At 45.2% G+C, this 19,089-nt stretch overlaps 1 protein-coding gene and 1 pseudogene across 1 annotated transcript; both read left to right on the forward strand.

Moving 5' to 3' along the window:
* Window positions 1-5,475, forward strand: part of LOC116360066 (reticulon-4 receptor-like 2) — an 8,146-nt pseudogene extending 2,671 nt beyond the window's left edge.
* Window positions 5,476-9,440: 3,965 nt separating this feature from the next.
* On the forward strand, window positions 9,441-12,493 carry LOC116360067 (dentin sialophosphoprotein; the record flags this gene model as incomplete). The annotated part of the gene is made up of 4 exons (XM_031814575.1): window positions 9,441-9,445; window positions 9,858-10,524; window positions 10,570-11,910; window positions 11,990-12,493. Coding segments are annotated over exons 1-4 (2,517 nt in total), but the record flags the coding sequence as incomplete, so codon positions are not given.
* Window positions 12,494-19,089: the final 6,596 nt, after the last annotated feature.

The raw sequence follows: 19,089 nt of genomic DNA on the forward strand, positions 1-19,089 counted from the left end.
CCACTACAATGAGCCCATCATCCTATAGCTCCTCCAACAGCCTCATCTGCTGTGGAAGGGAATTTGCATGGCACCAGCAACAAGGGTGGTGGGTTGCCTCTGGGGTTATATACTGAACACCAGGGTGGTGGTTTGCCTCTGGGGTTATATACTGAACACCAGGGTGGTGGGTTGCCTCTGGGGTTATATACTGAACACCAGGGTGGTGGGTTGCCTCTGGGGTTATATACTGAACACCAGGGTGGTGGGTTGCCTCTGGGGTTATATACTGAACACCAGGGTGGTGGGTTGCATCTGGGGTTATATACTGAACACCAGGGTGGTGGGTTGCCTCTGGGGTTATATAATGAACACCAGGTGGTAGGGTTGCCTCTGGGGTATATACTGAACACCAGGGTGGTGGGTTGCCTCTGGGTTATATACTGAACACCAGGGTGGGGGGTTTGAGTCCCTCTGGGGTTATATTACTGAACACCAGGTGGTGGGGTTTGAGTCCCTTCTGGGGTTATAAACTGAACACCAGGGTGGTGGGTTTGATTCCCTCTTGGGTTATATACTGAACACCAGGTGGTGGGTTTGATTCCCTCTGGGGATATATACTGAACACCAGGGTGGTGGGTTTGTTAATGCAAGTGTAGCGAAATGCTTGGGTTTGATTCCCTCTGGGGTTATATACTGAACACCAGAGTGGTGGGTTGATTCCCTCTGGGGTTATATACTGAACACCAGGGTGGTGGGTTGCCTCTGGGTTATATACTGAACACCAGGGTGATGGGTTTGATTCCCTCTGGGGTTATATACTGAACACCAGGGTGGTGGGTTTGATTCCCTCTGGGGTTATATACTGAACACCAGGGTGTGGTGGGTTTGATTCCCTCTGGGGTTATATACTGAACACCAGGGTGGTGGGTTTGATTCCCTCTGGGGTTATATACTGAACACCAGGGTGGTGGGTTTGATTCCCTCTGGGGTTATATACTGAACACCAGGGTGTGGTGGGTTTGATTCCCTCTGGGGTCATAAAGTGAATGAATGCACTCAATGTACTGTACAGAAGACAGAAGACACTTTTAAGCGGTTCGTATTGTACCATCAGAAGCATCACATTAGGCTTTGTCTCAAATGGCATTTTATTCCCTATATATTGCACTACTTTTGACCAGAATCATCCCTCGGATGACATCAATAGTACAGAACAGCACATTAACTATTAGTGACTAATCCCTAGCTTTCCTGATCTAAATAAGGAATATACTGACTTCTCTCAATGGAACGTCACGCAGAACACGCACACATACGCCAAGGACTGTCCGGCGGCCAACATTGTATTCCCATTGGATGCAACACATGTGAGCCAACAGACCTCACAATGACGCAACCACACGTTAAAATATGGGCCGAGTGGGTTTTGATTGGACAGCAGCCATGTCAATCACCAGTGAGGCAGAGTTGGAGTCAACCAGACGAGAGAGGGGGAGAGTGCCTTGGATCTGTTTCTGGATCAATTCATATTAATGAGGTGAGTGAGTGAGTCAGTGAGTCAGTGAGTGAGTGAGTGAGTGAGTGAGTGAGTGAGTGAGTGAGTGAGTGAGTGAGTGAGTGAGTGAGTGAGTGAGTGAGTGAGTGAGAGAGAGAGAGAGAGAGAGAAAGGAGAGAGAGAGAGAGAGAGAGAGAGAGAGAGAGAGAGAGAGAGAGATCAATGAATATTAATGAGAGAGGGGAGAGAGGGAGGGAAGTGTAGAGAGGAGAAGGGGGATAAAGTCAAGGAGAAAACAATTGGGGCAGTCTGATAAATATTTTTGGTCCCGGAAGTTATACGTCAACAGTGTGACCAAATTGGGAGTTGTCACAACTTGCCCCCACACAATACACACCCAGACAGACTCATTCACACATCCACCCAACAATGAACAACCTACACTGAATCATACACATGCCCATAACGGCAAAATCAACACAGAGTTTCACACATGCACACAGCATGCACGTGAGGTATGCAACGTGTGCTCATCTATTTAGCATATTTTGGGGCTTATTTCATATCACCTTGCAGGGAACATAACATCTACTCTCACGTCTCCTTCTCTATCTTTATTTCATTCATTCTTCTCTCTTTCTGTTTCATCATCTTCTCTCTCCTCCTTCCTCCTCTCCCTCACACTTTCCCTGTTGCACATGTTTGTTTCCATTTCTCACAGGCCCTTAAGCATCGTTCACCTATTCATTTCTGTCTTTCTTTATTCTGTACTGGCATCATTCCTTTATCTCCATGGACCCTCATTAACTAATGTCAGTTTACTGTCACACATCTGATTGTTCTGTCGTGTTTTAGTCCTCTCTCTCTCTCTCTCTCTCTCTCTCTCCTCTCTTCCCCTCCCTCTGTTACCCTACTATCTAGTTATCTGTAGTGTAAATATCAGTGTAGTGTGTATATCAGTGTAGTGTAAATATCAGTGTAGTGTATAAATCAGTGTAGTGTATATATCAGTGTAGTGTAAATATCAGTGTAGTGTGTATATCAGTGTAGTGTATACATCAGTGTAGTGTGTAAATCAGTGTAGTGTGTATATCAGTGTAGTGTATATCAGTGTAGTGTATGCATCAGTGTTGTGTATCTATCAGTGTAGTGTGTATATCAGTGTAGTGTATATCAGTGTAGTGTGTATATCAGTGTAGTGTGTATATCAGTGTAGTGTATACATCAGTGTAGTGTATATCAGTGTAGTGTATCTATCAGTGTAGTGTGTATATCAGTGTAGTGTATACATCAGTGTAGTGTGTATATCAGTGTAGTGTATATATCAGTGTAGTGTGTATATCACTGTAGTGTGTATATCAGTGTAGTGTACATATCAGTGTAGTGTGTATATCAGTGTAGTATATACATCAGTGTAGTGTGTATATCAGTGTAGTGTGTATATCAGTGTAGTGTGTATATCAGTGTAGGAAATATATCAGTGTAGTGTGTTTTTCACTGTAGTGTGTATATCAGTGTAGTGTATACATCAGTGTAGTGTATATCAGTGTAGTGTTTATATCAGTGTAGTGTATACATCAGTGTAGTGTATAAATCAGTGTAGTGTATACATCAGTGTAGTGTTTATATCAGTGTAGTGTATACATCAGTGTAGTGTATACATCAGTGTAGTGTATCTATCAGTGTAGTGTATATCAGTGTAGTGTATCTATCAGTGTAGTGTATCTATCAGTGTAGTGTATATCAGTGTAGTGTATCTATCAGTGTAGTGTGTAATTCAGTGTAGTGTATATCAGTGTAGTGTTTATATCAGTGTAGTGTATATCAGTGTAGTGTATACATCAGTGTAGTGTTTATATCAGTGTAGTGTATACATCAGTGTAGTGTATCTATCAGTGTAGTGTATACATCAGTGTAGTGTATCTATCAGTGTAGTGTGTATATCAGTGTAGTGTATATCAGTGTAGTGTTTATATCAGTGTAGTGTATCTATCAGTGTAGTGTGTATATCAGTGTATTGTATACATCAGTGTAGTGTATCTATCAGTGTAGTGTGTATATCAGTGTAGTGTATACATCAGTGTAGTGTATCTATCAGTGTAGTGCGTATATCAGTGTAGTGTATATCAGTGTAGTGTATACATCAGTGTAGTGTATCTATCAGTGTAGTGCGTATATCAGTGTAGTGTATATCAGTGTAGTGTATATCAGTGTAGTGTATACATCAGTGTAGTGTATCTATCAGTGTAGTGTGTATATCAATGTAGTGTATATCAGTGTAGTGTGTATATCAGTGTAGTGTGTATATCAGTGTAGTGTGTATATCAGTGTAGTGTTTATATCAGTGTAGTGTATATCAGTGTAGTGTATATCAGTGTAGTGTATATCAGTGTAGTGTGTATATCAGTGTAGTGTGTATATCAGTGTAGTGTATACATCAGTGTAGTGTGTAAATCAGTGTAGTGTGTATATCAGTGTAGTGTATATCAGTGTAGTGTATGCATCAGTGTTGTGTATCTATCAGTGTAGTGTGTATATCAGTGTAGTGTATATCAGTGTAGTGTGTATATCAGTGTAGTGTGTATATCAGTGTAGTGTATACATCAGTGTAGTGTATATCAGTGTAGTGTATCTATCAGTGTAGTGTGTATATCAGTGTAGTGTGTATATCAGTGGTCTGTCTTTAGATGTGACTCCCAGATTTCTATCGTGGCTGCCATTCCTCCTACCTAATCTCCATTTTGTTCTGTTCTGTGTCCCCCCCGCCCACACCGTAGGGATCTCATTATTGGTGAAATCAAAGCACAGAGTGTGTGTGAGTGTGTGTGTCTTTGTAACAAGTCAGAAAAAGTATTTGATCAGTATCTGAGTACCTGTTGTCACTTTGCTCTCTGTCTCTCTCTCTCTCTCTCCTCTCTCTCTCTCTCTCACACACACACACACACACACACACACACACACACACACACACACACACACACACACACACACACACACACACACACACACACACACACACACACACACACACACACACACACACACACACACACACACACACACTACCTTTGTTCTGGGTATGGTGTCATCATGCCCTTGTGTGACAAGGACTCTCCCTGTACGTGTTGCAAATAACTGACTGTACAATGAACCGTCTTAATTAGCTAAGTGTGTGTGTGCTCCTTTGCTTGTTTTGCTAATTAAGAACATTTAGTAATTTGCAAAGTTACAGACTGCAACAGGGTACAAGCGAGGGAGGTGAGACAGTGAGAGAGAGAGAGAGAGAGAGAGAGAGAGAGAGAGAGAGAGAGAGAGAGAAAGTGAGAGAGACAGAGAGAGACAGAGAGAGAGAAAGAGAGAGAGAGAAAGTGAGAGAGACAGAGAGAGACAGAGAGAGAGAAGAGAGAGAGAGAGAGAGAGAGAGAGATACAGAGAGACAGAGAGAGAAAGAGAGAGCGAGAGAGCAAGAGAGAGAGAGACAGACTGACAGGCAGAGAGAGAGAGAGAGCAGCAACAGAACAGAACCAGTGTGATGACACATACTTGGATCACGTTGACGTCGGGTACATTTGGGAGGCTTAAGTGTGAGCACACACATAACACACATAACACACACAGTGCGTGTTAACAAAGTCCCGCAGGAAGACAGACGTTCTCCAGCACGTCATTGTCAAACAAATAACACATACACTCACTTGCACACGCACACACACACACACACACACACACGTTTTGCTATGTTGTGCAAAAAGGCAACTGACAAGTGGACACAGCTGACTTGGAACATGTTACCATACAGTGAAAAGGAAAATAAAAATTGGCCAATAAATCCACTAAATTATGAATCTATCAAAATAACGTGTTGATGTACTGGGCCAAGACTATGTTGACACTGGTCTTGTTCTCCTGCTCAGACGGTGCTGACTCCTGACAGATCTTACAATGCCCGGAGAGGTATTAACAGTTTGTTCTCCTGCTCAGACGGTGCTGACTCCTGACAGATCTTACAACGCCCAGAGAGGTATTAACAGTCTGTTTTCCTGCTCAGACGGTGCTGACTCCTGACAGATCTTGCAATGCCCGGAGAGGTATTAACAGTTTGTTCTCCTGCTCAGACGGCGCTGACTCCTGACAGATCTTACAACGCCCGGAGAAGTATTAACAGTTTTTTTTTCTCGCTTTGGTACCGTTTTCACAAGTCCAACACTCCAAACTAGTCACACTTGTAACGCAGCCAGTCTTTCATTCCAAACCTTTCACTGTGCAGTCTTTTTTGATTGTAAACATCTCTCGCCATACAACCATTGATTCAAAATATACACTCCTATTCAAAAGTTTGGGGTCACTTAGAAATGTCCTTGTTATTGAAAGAAAAACACCTTTTTTTGTCCATTAAAATAACATCAAATTGATCAGAAATACAGTGTAGACATTGTTAATGTTGTAAATTACTATTGTAGCTGGAAACTGCACATTTTTTATGGAATATCTACATAGGCGTACAGAGACCCATTATCAGAAACCATCACTCCTGTGTTCCAAGGGCACGTTGTCACGTTCTGACCTTTGTTTCCTTTATTTTGTAATTATTTAGTATGGTCAGGGCGTGTGTTGGGGTGGGCAGTCTATGTTTGTTTTTCTATGATTTGGGGATTTCTATGTTTCGGCCTAGTATGGTTCTCAATCAGAGGCAGGTGTCATTAGTTGTCTCTGATTGAGAATCATACTTAGGTAGCCTGGGTTTCACTGTTTGTTTGTGGGTGATTGTGTATGTTAGTTGCTTGTGTCAGCTCAGTTCTTATGATAGCTTCACGGTCGTTATTTGTTTATTGTTTTTGTACAGTTTACTTTGTGTTTTTTGTTATCTATTAAATGATGCATTCACACCACGCTGCGCTTTGGTCCGCTTCTTACGACGATCGTGACACACGTTGTGTTGGCTAATCCAAGTTGATCATTTTAAAAGGCTAATTGACCATTAGAAAGCCCTTTTGCAAATATGTTAGCACAGATAAAAACTGTTGTTGTGATTAAAGAAGCAATACAACTGGCCTTCTTCAGACTAGTTGAGTATCTGGAGCATCAGCATTAGTGGGTTTGTTAAGGGCTCAAAATGGCCAGAAACAAAGACCATTCTTCTCAAACTCGTCAGTCTATTCTTGTTCTGAAAAATGAAGGCTATTCCATGCGAGAAATTGCCATGAATTTGAAGATCTAATACAACGCTGTGTACTACTCCCTTCACATAACAGAGCAAACTGGCTCTAACCAGAATAGAAAGAGGGGGAGGCCACGGTGCACAACTGAGCAAGAGGACAAGTACATTAGAGTGTCTAGTTTGAGAAACAGACGCCTCACAAGTCCTCAACAGGCAGCTTCATTAAATAGCATCCTCAAAACACCAGTCTCAACGTCAACAGTGAAGAGGCGACTCCAGGATGCTGGCCTTCTAGGCAGAGTTGCAAAGAAAAAGCCATATCTCAGACTGGTCAATAAAAGGAAAAGATTAAGATGGGCAAAAGACACTGGACAGAGGAACTCTGCCTAGAAGGCCAGCATCCCGGAGTCGCCTCTTCACTGTTGACGTTGAGACTGGTGTTTTGCAGGTACGATTTAAAAGAGCTTTTCATTCAAAAACAAGTAAATTTCTAAGTCACCCCAAACTTTTGAACAGCAGTGTAAGTTTATTGTGAAATGTAATAACATTGGTTTAATCACCATAATAGATATCGTTTCAATGTAGTTGTATAATGGCACAGGGCGAGACCCAGATGCAGACACGGGAGGCAGATGGTTTGAGTCTCAGATATTTATTAGTATCCAAGGGGCAGGCAAGAGAATGGTCTTGGACAGGCAAAAATATCATAAGATGGTCAGAGTCCAGGAGGTACAGAGTGGCAGGCAGGCTCAAGGTCAGAGCAGGCAGAATGGTCAGGCAGGCGGGTTCAGAGTGGCAGGCTGGCTCGAGGTCAGGGCAGTCAGTATGGTCAGGCAGGCGGGTTCAGAGTCCAGGAGGTACAGAGTGGCAGGCAGGCTCGAGGTCAGGGCAGTCAGTATGGTCAGGCAGGCGGGTTCAGAGTCCAGGAGGTACAGAGTGGCAGGCAGGCTCGAGGTCAGGGCAGTCAGTATGGTCAGGCAGGCGGGTTCAGAGTCGAGGCAGACCAGGGTCAAAACCGACTAGCGAAAACAGAGAAAGAAAAAGCAGGAGCAACACGCTGGTTGACTTGACAAAACAAGAGGAACTGACACAGACAGAAAACACAGGTATAAATACCCAGGGGATAATGGGGAAGATGGGTGACACCTGGAAGGGGTGGAGACAAGCACAGGTGAAACAAATCAGGGTGTGACAAATTGTTTTATCTACCATTGGTTCTGCATTGATGTCGTTGCATGCCTCATCCATGGCCAGAAGGAGGGTGGCACGCTCATGGGGATGGCGATCGTACACCTTCCACCTCCATGCTGAACAACAATCCTCAATAGGGTTGAGGAAAGGAGAGTATGGGGCAGGTGAAGGGTCACAAAACCATGCCTGAACCACCTCTGCATGAACCACCTCTGCATGGTGGAACCTGACATTGTCCCACACAATGACATAGGTGACCCCTTCACCTTGACAGGCCTGCTCAATATCATTGAGGAACACAATGAGGTTTGCAGCATTGTAGGATCCAAGTAATGGCCTACGTCCTACTACGTCCTACCACACCATCTACCACATGTTTCCCCCACGTTGTCCAGGCACTTGGACGGTCGCTCGTTGGCCGATGAGGTTCCGCCCACGGCGCCAAGTTTTGGCCAGGTTGAAGCCCACTTCATCGACAGAGACATACCTGTGAGGTTTCACAGCAGCATCAAGCACCATCACCCTCTAAAAATATATTTGAGTTAGTTATTTGTACAGTGTAGTTCCAGTATAATATTGATAAGTAGCATGTGCGTTAATAGTAACAGTAACACAGTATATAGTACTGTACCTGAACATACTCTGCCTGCAGATGTTTCACTTGGTGTTTCATAGATACCTGGTGCCTCTTCAAAAGGCGGGTGATTGTTGGTAGGCTGATGGATGCTACAATGGCTTGTTTTATTTGGGACAGCCGCTGTCCACTCCTGCTGGTCGGTCAGCACACGACCACCACCATCGGGTCTTCTGTCAGTTCTGAGGGTAGAACAGCAAGAATACTGTAACATGTTTTGTGAATTTAGATGCATTACAATATGTCATTGACTGTAATAGTGAAGCATAGTGCATATCTTGTTGTCTTGGTGAAACGTTCATATGATCAAATTGACAGTTGATCTTTTCAGATGAGGGTGAACTAATCTGGCAGCCTCTGCTATGGTAAATTCTCTGTTGTCTGCCTTCCTCTCTCTGATATCCACCTCTTTGGCCTCTTTTATGGAGCCCATACCCACCTCTTTGACCTCTTTGACGGGGTCCATGCCCACCTCTTTGACCTCTTTGACGGGGCCCATACCCACCTCTTTGACAGGGTCCATGCCCACCTCTTTGTCCTCTTTGACGGGGTCCATGCCCACCTCTTTGTCCTCTTTGACAGGGTCCATGCCACCTCTTTGTCCTCTTTGACGGGGTCCATGCCCACCTCTTTGTCCTCTTTGATGGGGTCCATGCCCACCTCTTTGTCCTCTTTGACGGGGTCCATGCCCACCTCTTTGTCCTCTTTGATGGGGTCCATGCCCACCTCTTTGTCCTCTTTGATGGGGTCCATGCCCACCTCTTTGTCCTCTTTGATGGGGTCCATGCCCACCTCTTTGACCTGTTTGATGGGGTCCATACCCACCGCTCTGATGGCCCCCAGGAGCTCTTTGGTTTCTTCCTCTCCCTGCTGTCTATCTGCTCCATGTTGAAAGAAATGTCAAGTGTTCACACCCCTTTTTATATGGTGACCAATTGTGGTTACCACTATGTGGAACCAATTATCAATACTGACTAGTCATGATGTATGGTTATCATGTACCATACATGTCAATTATCAATACAATTAGATGTTTCTACTTTACAAACTCACATTTTATTTCTGTAGTTCTCTAAATCTATATATAGTAGACAAAGCAGTTTAAAATCTCTAGGTTTACCAAACGGTTAAGTGATTAACCATTAAGTGCAGTTGGATTAAGTGATGGTCAAATGTCTTTAAACAAATGAGAAGAGAATCATATGAAAAGTATTGTGAACATTGCATTGTGAAAGGCAGTGACTTTATGTGAAAGGTATTTCTAGATGAAACACTGATTGGGTTTGGTGAAAAAGTTACTGTGTGCTTAAAGTTTTGAGTTCTGTACTGAGAGTTAAGAAATGTTACCACATACTTGTGGTGAGTTCTGACGAAGGCCTTGAAGCTGATACGTAAAGCTTAATTAAGAGCAGTGATGCTAGCAAGAACAGTGGTGCTAGCAAGAACAGTGATGCTAGCAAGTGCAGTGATGCTAGCAAGAACAGTGATGCTAGCAAGAACAGTGATGCTAGCAAGAACAGTGATGCTAGTAAGAGCAGTGATGGTAGCAAGAACAGTGATGGTAGCAAGAACAGTGATGCTAGCAAGAGCAGTGATGCTAGCAAGAACAGTGATGGTAGCAAGAACAGTGATGCTAGCAAGAACAGTGATGCTAGCAAGTGCAGTGATGCTAGCAAGAACAGTGATGCTAGCAAGAACAGTGATGCTAGTAAGAGCAGTGATGGTAGCAAGAACAGTGATGGTAGCAAGAACAGTGATGCTAGCAAGAGCAGTGATGCTAGCAAGAGCAGTGATGCTAGCAAGAACAGTGATGGTAGCAAGAACAGTGATGCTAGTAAGAGCAGTGATGCTAGCAAGAACAGTGATGGTAGCAAGAACAGTGATGGTAGCAAAAACAGTGATGCTAGCAAGAGCAGTGATGCTAGCAAGAGCAGTGATGCTAGCAAGAGCAGTGATGGTAGCAAGAGCAGTGATGCTAGCAAGAGCAGTGATGCTAGCAAGAGCAGTGATGCTAGTAAGAGCAGTGATGCTAGCAAGAGCAGTGATGCTAGCAAGAACAGTGATGCTAGCAAGAACAGGGATGCTAGTAAGAACAGTGATGCTAGCAAGAGCAGTGATTCTAGCAAGAGCAGTGATGCTAGCAAGAGCAGTGATGGTAGTAAGAGCAGTGATGGTAGTAAGAACAGTGATGGTAGTAAGAGCAGTGATGGTAGTAAGAGCAGTGATGCTAGTAAGAGCAGTGATGGTAGTAAGAGCAGTGATGCTAGTAAGAGCAGTGATGGTAGTAAGAGCAGTGATGGTAGTAAGAGCAGTGATGGTAGTAAGAGCAGTGATGCTAGTAAGAGCAGTGATGCTAGCAAGAGCAGTGATGCTAGTAAGAGCAGTGATGCTAGCAAGAGCAGTGATGCTAGTAAGAGCAGTGATGCTAGTAAGAGCAGTGATGCTAGCAAGAGCAGTGATGGTAGTAAGAGCAGTGATGGTAGTAAGAGCAGTGATGGTAGCAAGAGCAGTGATGCTAGTAAGAGCAGTGATGCTAGCAAGAGCAGTGATGCTAGTAAGAGCAGTGATGGTAGTAAGAGCAGTGATGGTAGTAAGAGCAGTGATGGTAGTAAGAGCAGTGATGGTAGTAAGAGCAGTGATGGTAGCAAGAGCAGTGATGCTAGTAAGAGCAGTGATGCTAGTAAGAGCAGTGATGGTAGTAAGAGCAGTGATGGTAGTAAGAGCAGTGATGGTAGTAAGAGCAGTGATGGTAGTAAGAGCAGTGATGGTAGTAAGAGCAGTGATGGTAGTAAGAGCAGTGATGGTAGTAAGAGCAGTGATGGTAGTAAGAGCAGTGATGCTAGTAAGAGCAGTGATGGTAGTAAGAACAGTGATGGTAGTAAGAACAGTGATGGTAGTAAGAGCAGTGATGGTAGTAAGAGCAGTGATGGTAGTAAGAGCAGTGATGGTAGTAAGAGCAGTGATGGTAGTAAGAGCAGTGATGGTAGTAAGAGCAGTGATGGTAGCAAGAGCAGTGATGGTAGTAAGAGCAGTGATGGTAGTAAGAGCAGTGATGGTAGTAAGAACAGTGATGGTAGTAAGAGCAGTGATGGTAGTAAGAGCAGTGATGGTAGCAAGAGCAGTGATGGTAGTAAGAGCAGTGATGGTAGTAAGAGCAGTGATGGTAGTAAGAACAGTGATGGTAGTAAGAACAGTGATGCTAGTAAGAGCAGTGATGGTAGTAAGAGCAGTGATGGTAGTAAGAGCAGTGATGGTAGTAAGAGCAGTGATGGTAGTAAGAGCAGTGATGGTAGTAAGAACAGTGATGGTAGTAAGAGCAGTTATGGTAGTAAGAGCAGTGATGGTAGTAAGACAAGTGATGGTAGTAAGAGCAGTGATGGTAGTAAGAGCAGTGATGGTAGTAAGAACAGTGATGGTAGTAAGAGCAGTGATGGTAGTAAGAGCAGTGAGGTAGTAAGAGCAGTGATGGTAGTAAGAGCAGTGATGGTAGTAAGAGCAGTGATGGTAGTAAGAGAATGATGGTAGTAAGAGCAGTGATGGTAGTAAGAGCAGTGATGGTAGTAAGAGCAGTGATGGTAGTAAGAGCAGTGATGGTAGTAAGAGCAGTGATGGTAGTAAGAGCAGTGATGGTAGTAAGAGCAGTGATGGTAGTAAGAGCAGTGATGGTAGTAAGAGCAGTGATGGTAGTAAGAGCAGTGATGGTAGTAAGAGCAGTGATGGTAGTAAGAACAGTGATGGTAGTAAGAGCAGTGATGGTAGTAAGAGCAGTGATGGTAGTAAGAGCAGTGATGGTAGTAAGAGCAGTGATGGTAGTAAGAGCAGTGATGGTAGTAAGAGCAGTGATGGTAGTAAGAGCAGTGATGGTAGTAAGAGCAGTGATGGTAGTAAGAGCAGTGATGCTAGTAAGAGCAGTGATGGTAGTAAGAGCAGTGATGCTAGTAAGAACAGTGATGGTAGTAAGAGCAGTGATGGTAGTAAGAGCAGTGATGGTAGTAAGAGCAGTGATGCTAGTAAGAGCAGTGATGCTAGTAAGAGCAGTGATGGTAGTAAGAGCAGTGATGGTAGTAAGAGCAGTGATGGTAGTAAGAGCAGTGATGGTAGCAAGAGCAGTGATGGTAGTAAGAGCAGTGATGGTAGTAAGAGCAGTGATGGTAGTAAGAACAGTTTCTTATTTTTCTCATCACAAACTTGTGAAAATAGTACCAAAGCAATAAATAATGCTGGTGGGGGTGTGGTTAGAGGTGTGGGTGTGGTTAGAGGCGTGGCTACCCAACAGTACAACTAGTCTTTAGTGGTTTCTATCTGAATTGACAGTTTGTTTTGAATTAACCCGGGAGCCTCTGTCTACAACCTCTCTACTTCTCCCTTCTCTGACGCTCAAAACATACTGGTTTAGCTGTGCGTGGTGTGTGTGTGTGTGTGTGTGTGTGTGTGTGTGTGTGTGTGTGTGTGTGTGTGTGTGTGTGTGTGTGTGTGTGTGTGTGTTGTGTGTGTGTGTGTGGTGTGTGTGTGTGTGTGTGTGTGTGCGCGTGCGTGCAATCAACTTCACATCCTAGCAGAGGTTCATTATTACCATATCTTACAGAGTTTTCTCCATAATATAGGCAGGGATCATCAACTAGATTCAGCCACGGGATGATTTTTTCTTGTAGTAGTAGTCAAAGGAACGGAAAATAATTACAAATAATTTGTAGACTGCAAATTGACCCGCAAGAAGCCAAAACAGATCTAATATTTGACCAATACAGCATCATCTCAACCTAGTTTCCATACGATCACATATATCTCTATTGTGTGTGAGAAGGATTTGGAACAGATTTACTAATTAAAATAACTTGTAGCTGATTTGCTGGTGGTTGGGATTCAGAAAACTTGGGGTCAAATAAAATCACCCTCGACCCAAATTCGCTGGAGAACCCTGATATAGGCCTTCTCCACTCTATAGAGGCTGTGTCCTAAATGCACAACCCTATGGGCCCTGATCCAAAGTAATGCACTACATAGGAAATAGGGTTCTATTTGGGACAGCGATAGAGTCATCTCTATAACGAGGTAGGGACCAACAGGGTGTAGGTAGGGCTTCTGTCATATATCCGGGGGGGACGAGTCTGTCTCAGAGCTGTGACGATCTACTGGTAACACCAACACAGACTAACTGGAGGGAGGGAGAGGGAGAGGGATGGAGAGAGAGAGAGAGAGAGAGAGAGAGAGAGAGAGAGGAGAGAGAGAGAGAGAGAGAGAGAGAGAGCAGAGAGAGAGAGAGAGAGAGAGAGAGAGAGAGAGAGAGAGAGAGAGAGAGAGAGAGAGAGAGAGAGAGAGAGAGAAGAGAGAGAGAGAGAGAGAGAGAGAGAGAGAGAGAGAGAGAGAGAGAGAGAGAGCGAGGGAGGGAGGGAGGGAGGGTGGGAGGGAGTGCGAGAGAGGGAGGGAGTGGGATGAAGAGAGAGAGAGAGAAAGCATGAGAGAGAGAGAGAGAGAGAGAGAAGGAGGGAGGGAGGTGAGTAAAGGGTTGATGGAGTGAGGATGGCAGGCAGATAAAGGCAGAGGAGAGAAAAGAGAGAGGAGTAGGGGAAGGTTGAAAGAGAAAGAGAGAGAGTAGGGAAGGTTGAAAGAGGAAAGGAGAGAGGAGTAGGGGAAGGTTGAAAGAGGAAAGGAAAGGAGAGAGGAGTAGGGGAAGGTTGAAAGAGGAAAGGAGAGTAGAGTAGGGGAAGGTTGAAAGAGAAAGGAGAGAGAGTAGGGGAAGGTTGAAAGAGGAAAGGAGAGTAGAGTAGGGGAAGGTTGAAAGAGGAAGGAGAGAGGAGTAGGGAAGGTTGAAAAGGAAAGGAGAGTAAAGTAGGGGAAGGTTGAAAGAGGAAAGGAGAGAGGAGTAGGGAAGGTTGAAAGAGGAAAGGAGAGAGGAGTAGGGAGGTTGAAAGAGGAAAGGAGAGTAGAGTAGGGAAGGTTGAAAGAGGAAAGGAGAGTGGAGTAGGGGAAGGTTGAAAGAGGAGAGGAGAGAGGAGTAGGGAAGGTTGAAAGAGAAAGGAGAGGAGTAGGGAAGGTTGAAAGAAAAGGAGAGAGAGTAGGGGAAGGTGAAAGAGGAAAGGAGAGAGGAGTAGGGGAAGGTTGAAAGAGGAAAGGAGAGTAGAGTAGGGGAAGGTTGAAAAGGAAAGGAGAGTGGAGTAGGTAAGGTTGAAAGAGGAAGAGAGGAGTAGGGAAGGTTGAAGAGGAAAGGAGAGGAGTAGGGAAGGTTGAAAGAGGAAAGAGAAGAGTAGGGGAAGGTTGAAAGAGGAAAGGAAGGGTAATGATAGTGCTCTGATGCGTCAATCTGACACTCCTGAGCGCAGTCACGTCACTGCTGATCAAACGATGCGTTATCCAAACACCCACGTTATTCTAAGTTGACGTTTTTGACAGCAGTGAAGTCTGACAGCCTTTCCATTGTGGGGGAAAATGAACAGATATGAATACAAGCCAACATTTCTCTACTCTTCTGTCTGTCTGTCTGTCTGTCCCTCCTCCTTCTCCTTCTGTCTCTGTCTGTCTCCCCTACTCTTCTGTTGTCTGTCTCCCCTCCTTCTGTCTGTCTGTCTGTCTGTCTGGTCTGTCTGTCTGTCTGCCCCCCCCCCCCTTCTCTTTGTCCGTCTGTCTCCACTCCTCCTTCTGTCTGTCTGTCTGTCTGTCTGTCTGTCTGTCTGTCTGTCTGTCTCTGGTCTGTCTGTCTGTCTGTCTTCCCCCCCCCCCTTCTCTTTCCGTCGTCTGTCTCCACTCCTCCTTCTGTCTGTCTATCTTCGATTGATATCCCAATGACACCCTATATAGTGTATTCGGGCTCTGGTCAAAATAAGTGCACTATATAGGGAATAGTGCCACATGTTTTCTTATAATCCCCCCTGCTTCCATCTATCTACCGGTCTCTCTTTTTCTTCTCCTCACTTCCCTCTGTTTCCATCTATCTACCGTCTCTCTTTTTCTCTCCTTCACTTCCCCCTGTTTCATCTATCTACCGTCTCTCTTTCTTCTCCTTCACTTCCCCCTGTTTCCATCTATCTACCNGAGAGAGAGAGAGAGAGAGAAGGAGGGAGGGAGGTGAGTAAAGGGTTGATGGAGTGAGGATGGCAGGCAGATAAGGCAGAGGAGAGGAAAGGAGAGAGGAGTAGGGGAAGGTTGAAAGAGGAAAGGAGAGAGGAGTAGGGGAAGGTTGAAAGAGGAAAGGAGAGAGGAGTAGGGGAAGGTTGAAAGAGGAAAGGAAAGGAGAGAGGAGTAGGGGAAGGTTGAAAGAGGAAAGGAGAGTAGAGTAGGGGAAGGTTGAAAGAGGAAAGGAGAGAGGAGTAGGGGAAGGTTGAAAGAGGAAAGGAGAGTAGAGTAGGGGAAGGTTGAAAGAGGAAAGGAGAGAGGAGTAGGGGAAGGTTGAAAGAGGAAAGGAGAGTAGAGTAGGGGAAGGTTGAAAGAGGAAAGGAGAGAGGAGTAGGGGAAGGTTGAAAGAGGAAAGGAGAGAGGAGTAGGGGAAGGTTGAAAGAGGAAAGGAGAGTAGAGTAGGGGAAGGTTGAAAGAGGAAAGGAGAGAGGAGTAGGGGAAGGTTGAAAGAGGAAAGGAGAGGAGTAGGGGAAGGTTGAAAGAGGAAAGGAGAGAGGAGTAGGGGAAGGTTGTGAAAGAGGAAAGGAGAGAGGAGTAGGGGAAGGTTGAAAGAGGAAAGGAGAGTAGAGTAGGGGAAGGTTGAAAAGGAAAGGAGAGTGGAGTAGGGTAAGGTTGAAAGAGGAGAGGAGAGAGGAGTAGGGGAAGGTTGAAAGAGGAAAGGAGAGGAGTAGGGGAAGTTTGAAAGAGGAAAGGAGAGGAGTAGGGGAAGGTTGAAAGAGGAAAGGAAAGGGTAATGATAGTGCTCTGAGCGGTCAATCTGACACTCCTGAGCGCAGTCACGTCACTGGCTGATCAAACGATGCGTTTATCCAAACACCCACGTTATTCTAAGTTGACGTTTTTGACAGCAGTGAAGTCTGACAGCTTTTCCATGTGTGGGTAAGAATGAACAGATATGAATGACAAGCCAACATTTCTCTACTCTTCTGTCTGTCTGTCTGTCTGTCCTCCTCCTTCTCCTTCTGTCTCTGTCTGTCTCCCCTACTCCTTCTGTTTGTCTGTCTCCCCTCCTTCTGTCTGTCTGTCTGTCTGTCTGGTCTGTCTGTCTGTCTGCCCCCCCCCCCTTCTCTTTGTCCGTCTGTCTCCACTCCTCCTTCTGTCTGTCATGTCTGTCTGTCTGTCTGTCTGTCTGTCTGTCTGTCTGTCTGGTCTGTCTGTCTGTCTGTCTGCCCCCCCCCCCCTTCTCTTTGTCCGTCTGTCTCCACTCCTCCTTCTGTCTGTCTATCTTCGATTGATATGTCCCAAATGACACCCTATATAGTGTATTGCGGGCTCTGGTCAAAATAAGTGCACTATATAGGGAATAGGGTGCCACATGTTTTCTTATAATCCCCCCTGCTTCCATCTATCTACCGGTCTCTCTTTTTCTCTCCTTCACTTCCCTCTGTTTCCATCTATCTACCGGTCTCCTATTTTCTCATCCTTCACTTCCCCCTGTTTCCATCTATCTACCGGTCTCTCTTTTTCTCTCCTTCACTTCCCCCTGTTTCCATCTATCTACCGGTCTCTCTTTTTCTCTCCATCACTTCCCCCTGTTTCCATCTATCTACCGGTCTCTCTTTTTCTCTCCTTCACCTCCCCCTGTTTCATTCTGTCTACTGGTCTCTCTTTTTCTCTCCTTCACTTCCCTCTGTTTCCATCTATCTACCGGTCTCTCTTTTTCTCTCCCTCACTTCCCCCTGTTTCCATCTATCTACCGGTCTCTCTTTTTCTCTCCTTCACTTCCCCCTGTTTCCATCTATCTACCGGTCTCTCTTTTTCTCTCCATCACTTCCCCCTGTTTCCATCTATCTACCGGTCTCTCTTTTTCTCTCCTTCACATTTCCCCTGTTTCATTCTGTCTACCGGTCTCTCTTTTTCTCTCCTTCACTTCCCCCTGTTTCCATCTATCTACCGGTCTCTCTTTTTCTCTCCTTCACTTCCCCCTGTTTCCATCTATCTACCGGTCTCTCTTTTTCTCTCCTTCACTTCCCCCTGTTTCCATCTATCTACCGGTCTCTCTTTTTCTCTCCTTCACTTCCCCCTGTTTCCATCTATCTACCGGTCTCTCTTTTTCTCTCCTTCACTTCCCCTGTTTCCATCTATCTACCGGTCTCTCTTTTCTCTCCTTCACTTCCCCTGTTTCCATCTATCTACCGGTCTCTCTTTTTCTCTCCTTCACTTCCCCCTGTTTCCATCTATCTACCGGTCTCTCTTTTTCTCTCCTTCACTTCCCCCTGTTTCCATCTATCTACCGGTCTCTCTTTTTCTCTCCATCACTTCCCCCTGTTTCATTCTGTCTTTCTCCCTCTCCATCACTCTATTCTCAGACACAGGCTGTCAAGTTTCTAGTCCTACCATCTCCATTTCCCTCTCTCTCTATGTCTGTAGTCCTCTATCTTACTTCATCTGCCCCGCTCTCTGTGTTCCTCCTCTTTTCTCTTGGTCATCTCTCTATTCTCAGACACAAGCTGTCACATTTCAAGTCATAACATCTCTCTTTCCCTCTCTTTCTCTGTATCCCCCCCCCTCTCTCTCTCTCTCGCTCCCCCCTTCTCTCTCTCTCTCTCTCTCTCTCTCTCTCTCTCTCTCTCTCTCTCTCTCTCTCTCTCCACCCCCCCTTCTCTCTCTCTATCTATCTCTCTCTCTTCTCAGACACAAGATGTCCTGTTCTAATCATAACATCTCTAGTTCCCCCCCTCTCTCTCTGCCCTTTCTCTCCCATCCCCCCCCCTCTCTCTCCACCCTCCCCCTTCTCTCTCTCTCCACCCTCCCCCCCTTCTCTCTCTCTCTCTCTCTCTCTCTCTCTCTTCTCAGACACAAGATGTCCTGGTCTAATCATAACATTTCCCGTTCCCCCCCTGTCGCACTGCCCTTTCTCTCCCACCCCCCCTTTCTCTCTCTGTCTCTCTCTCTCTCTATCCCTCTCCCCTCTCTCTCTCTCCATTTTCAGGTTCAATCTGTCCTGTCTGTCGTCTCTGTGACTCAACAACGTCACTATGGACAATTACCAGATGCCTCTCTTCCATTTTCTCCCTCCACCTCCTCATGCCTCTCTCTCTCTCTCCATCTGCCTCATCCCTCTCTCCCTCCATCCTTTCTTCCAGGCCTGCTGGCCTGTGGGGTCCCAAACATATATAGGGAATAGTGTAGCCATTTGGGATGCAGACCTAGTTTATATATATATTATTTGTTACTCCTCTCTCTCCCCCAGTCGCATGTCATCGTTGTCTCAGGAGAGAAGACGCCAGTGAACATTATCTCTCAGTGTAAATGGATTCTAACTGATCTACCAGGTGTGTGTGTATGATCACCACTCAGTCATGTGTGTTTTGGCTCCTTCTGGTCTGGTCATGTCCATGATGCTCTCTGACAGATCCATCTCATCTATTATTTACTAATAAAAAGAAACTAGCCTGCTGATCTCACTGCGGTCGATAGGAACGTTAGCCTGCTGATCTCACTGGGGATAGATAGGAACGTTAGCCTGCTGATCTCACTGGGGGGTCGATAGGAACGTACCGGCTGATCTCACTGGGT

This window comes from Oncorhynchus kisutch, unplaced genomic scaffold, assembly GCF_002021735.2.
Source record: "Oncorhynchus kisutch isolate 150728-3 unplaced genomic scaffold, Okis_V2 Okis07a-Okis12b_hom, whole genome shotgun sequence".
NCBI lineage: Eukaryota > Metazoa > Chordata > Actinopteri > Salmoniformes > Salmonidae > Oncorhynchus > Oncorhynchus kisutch.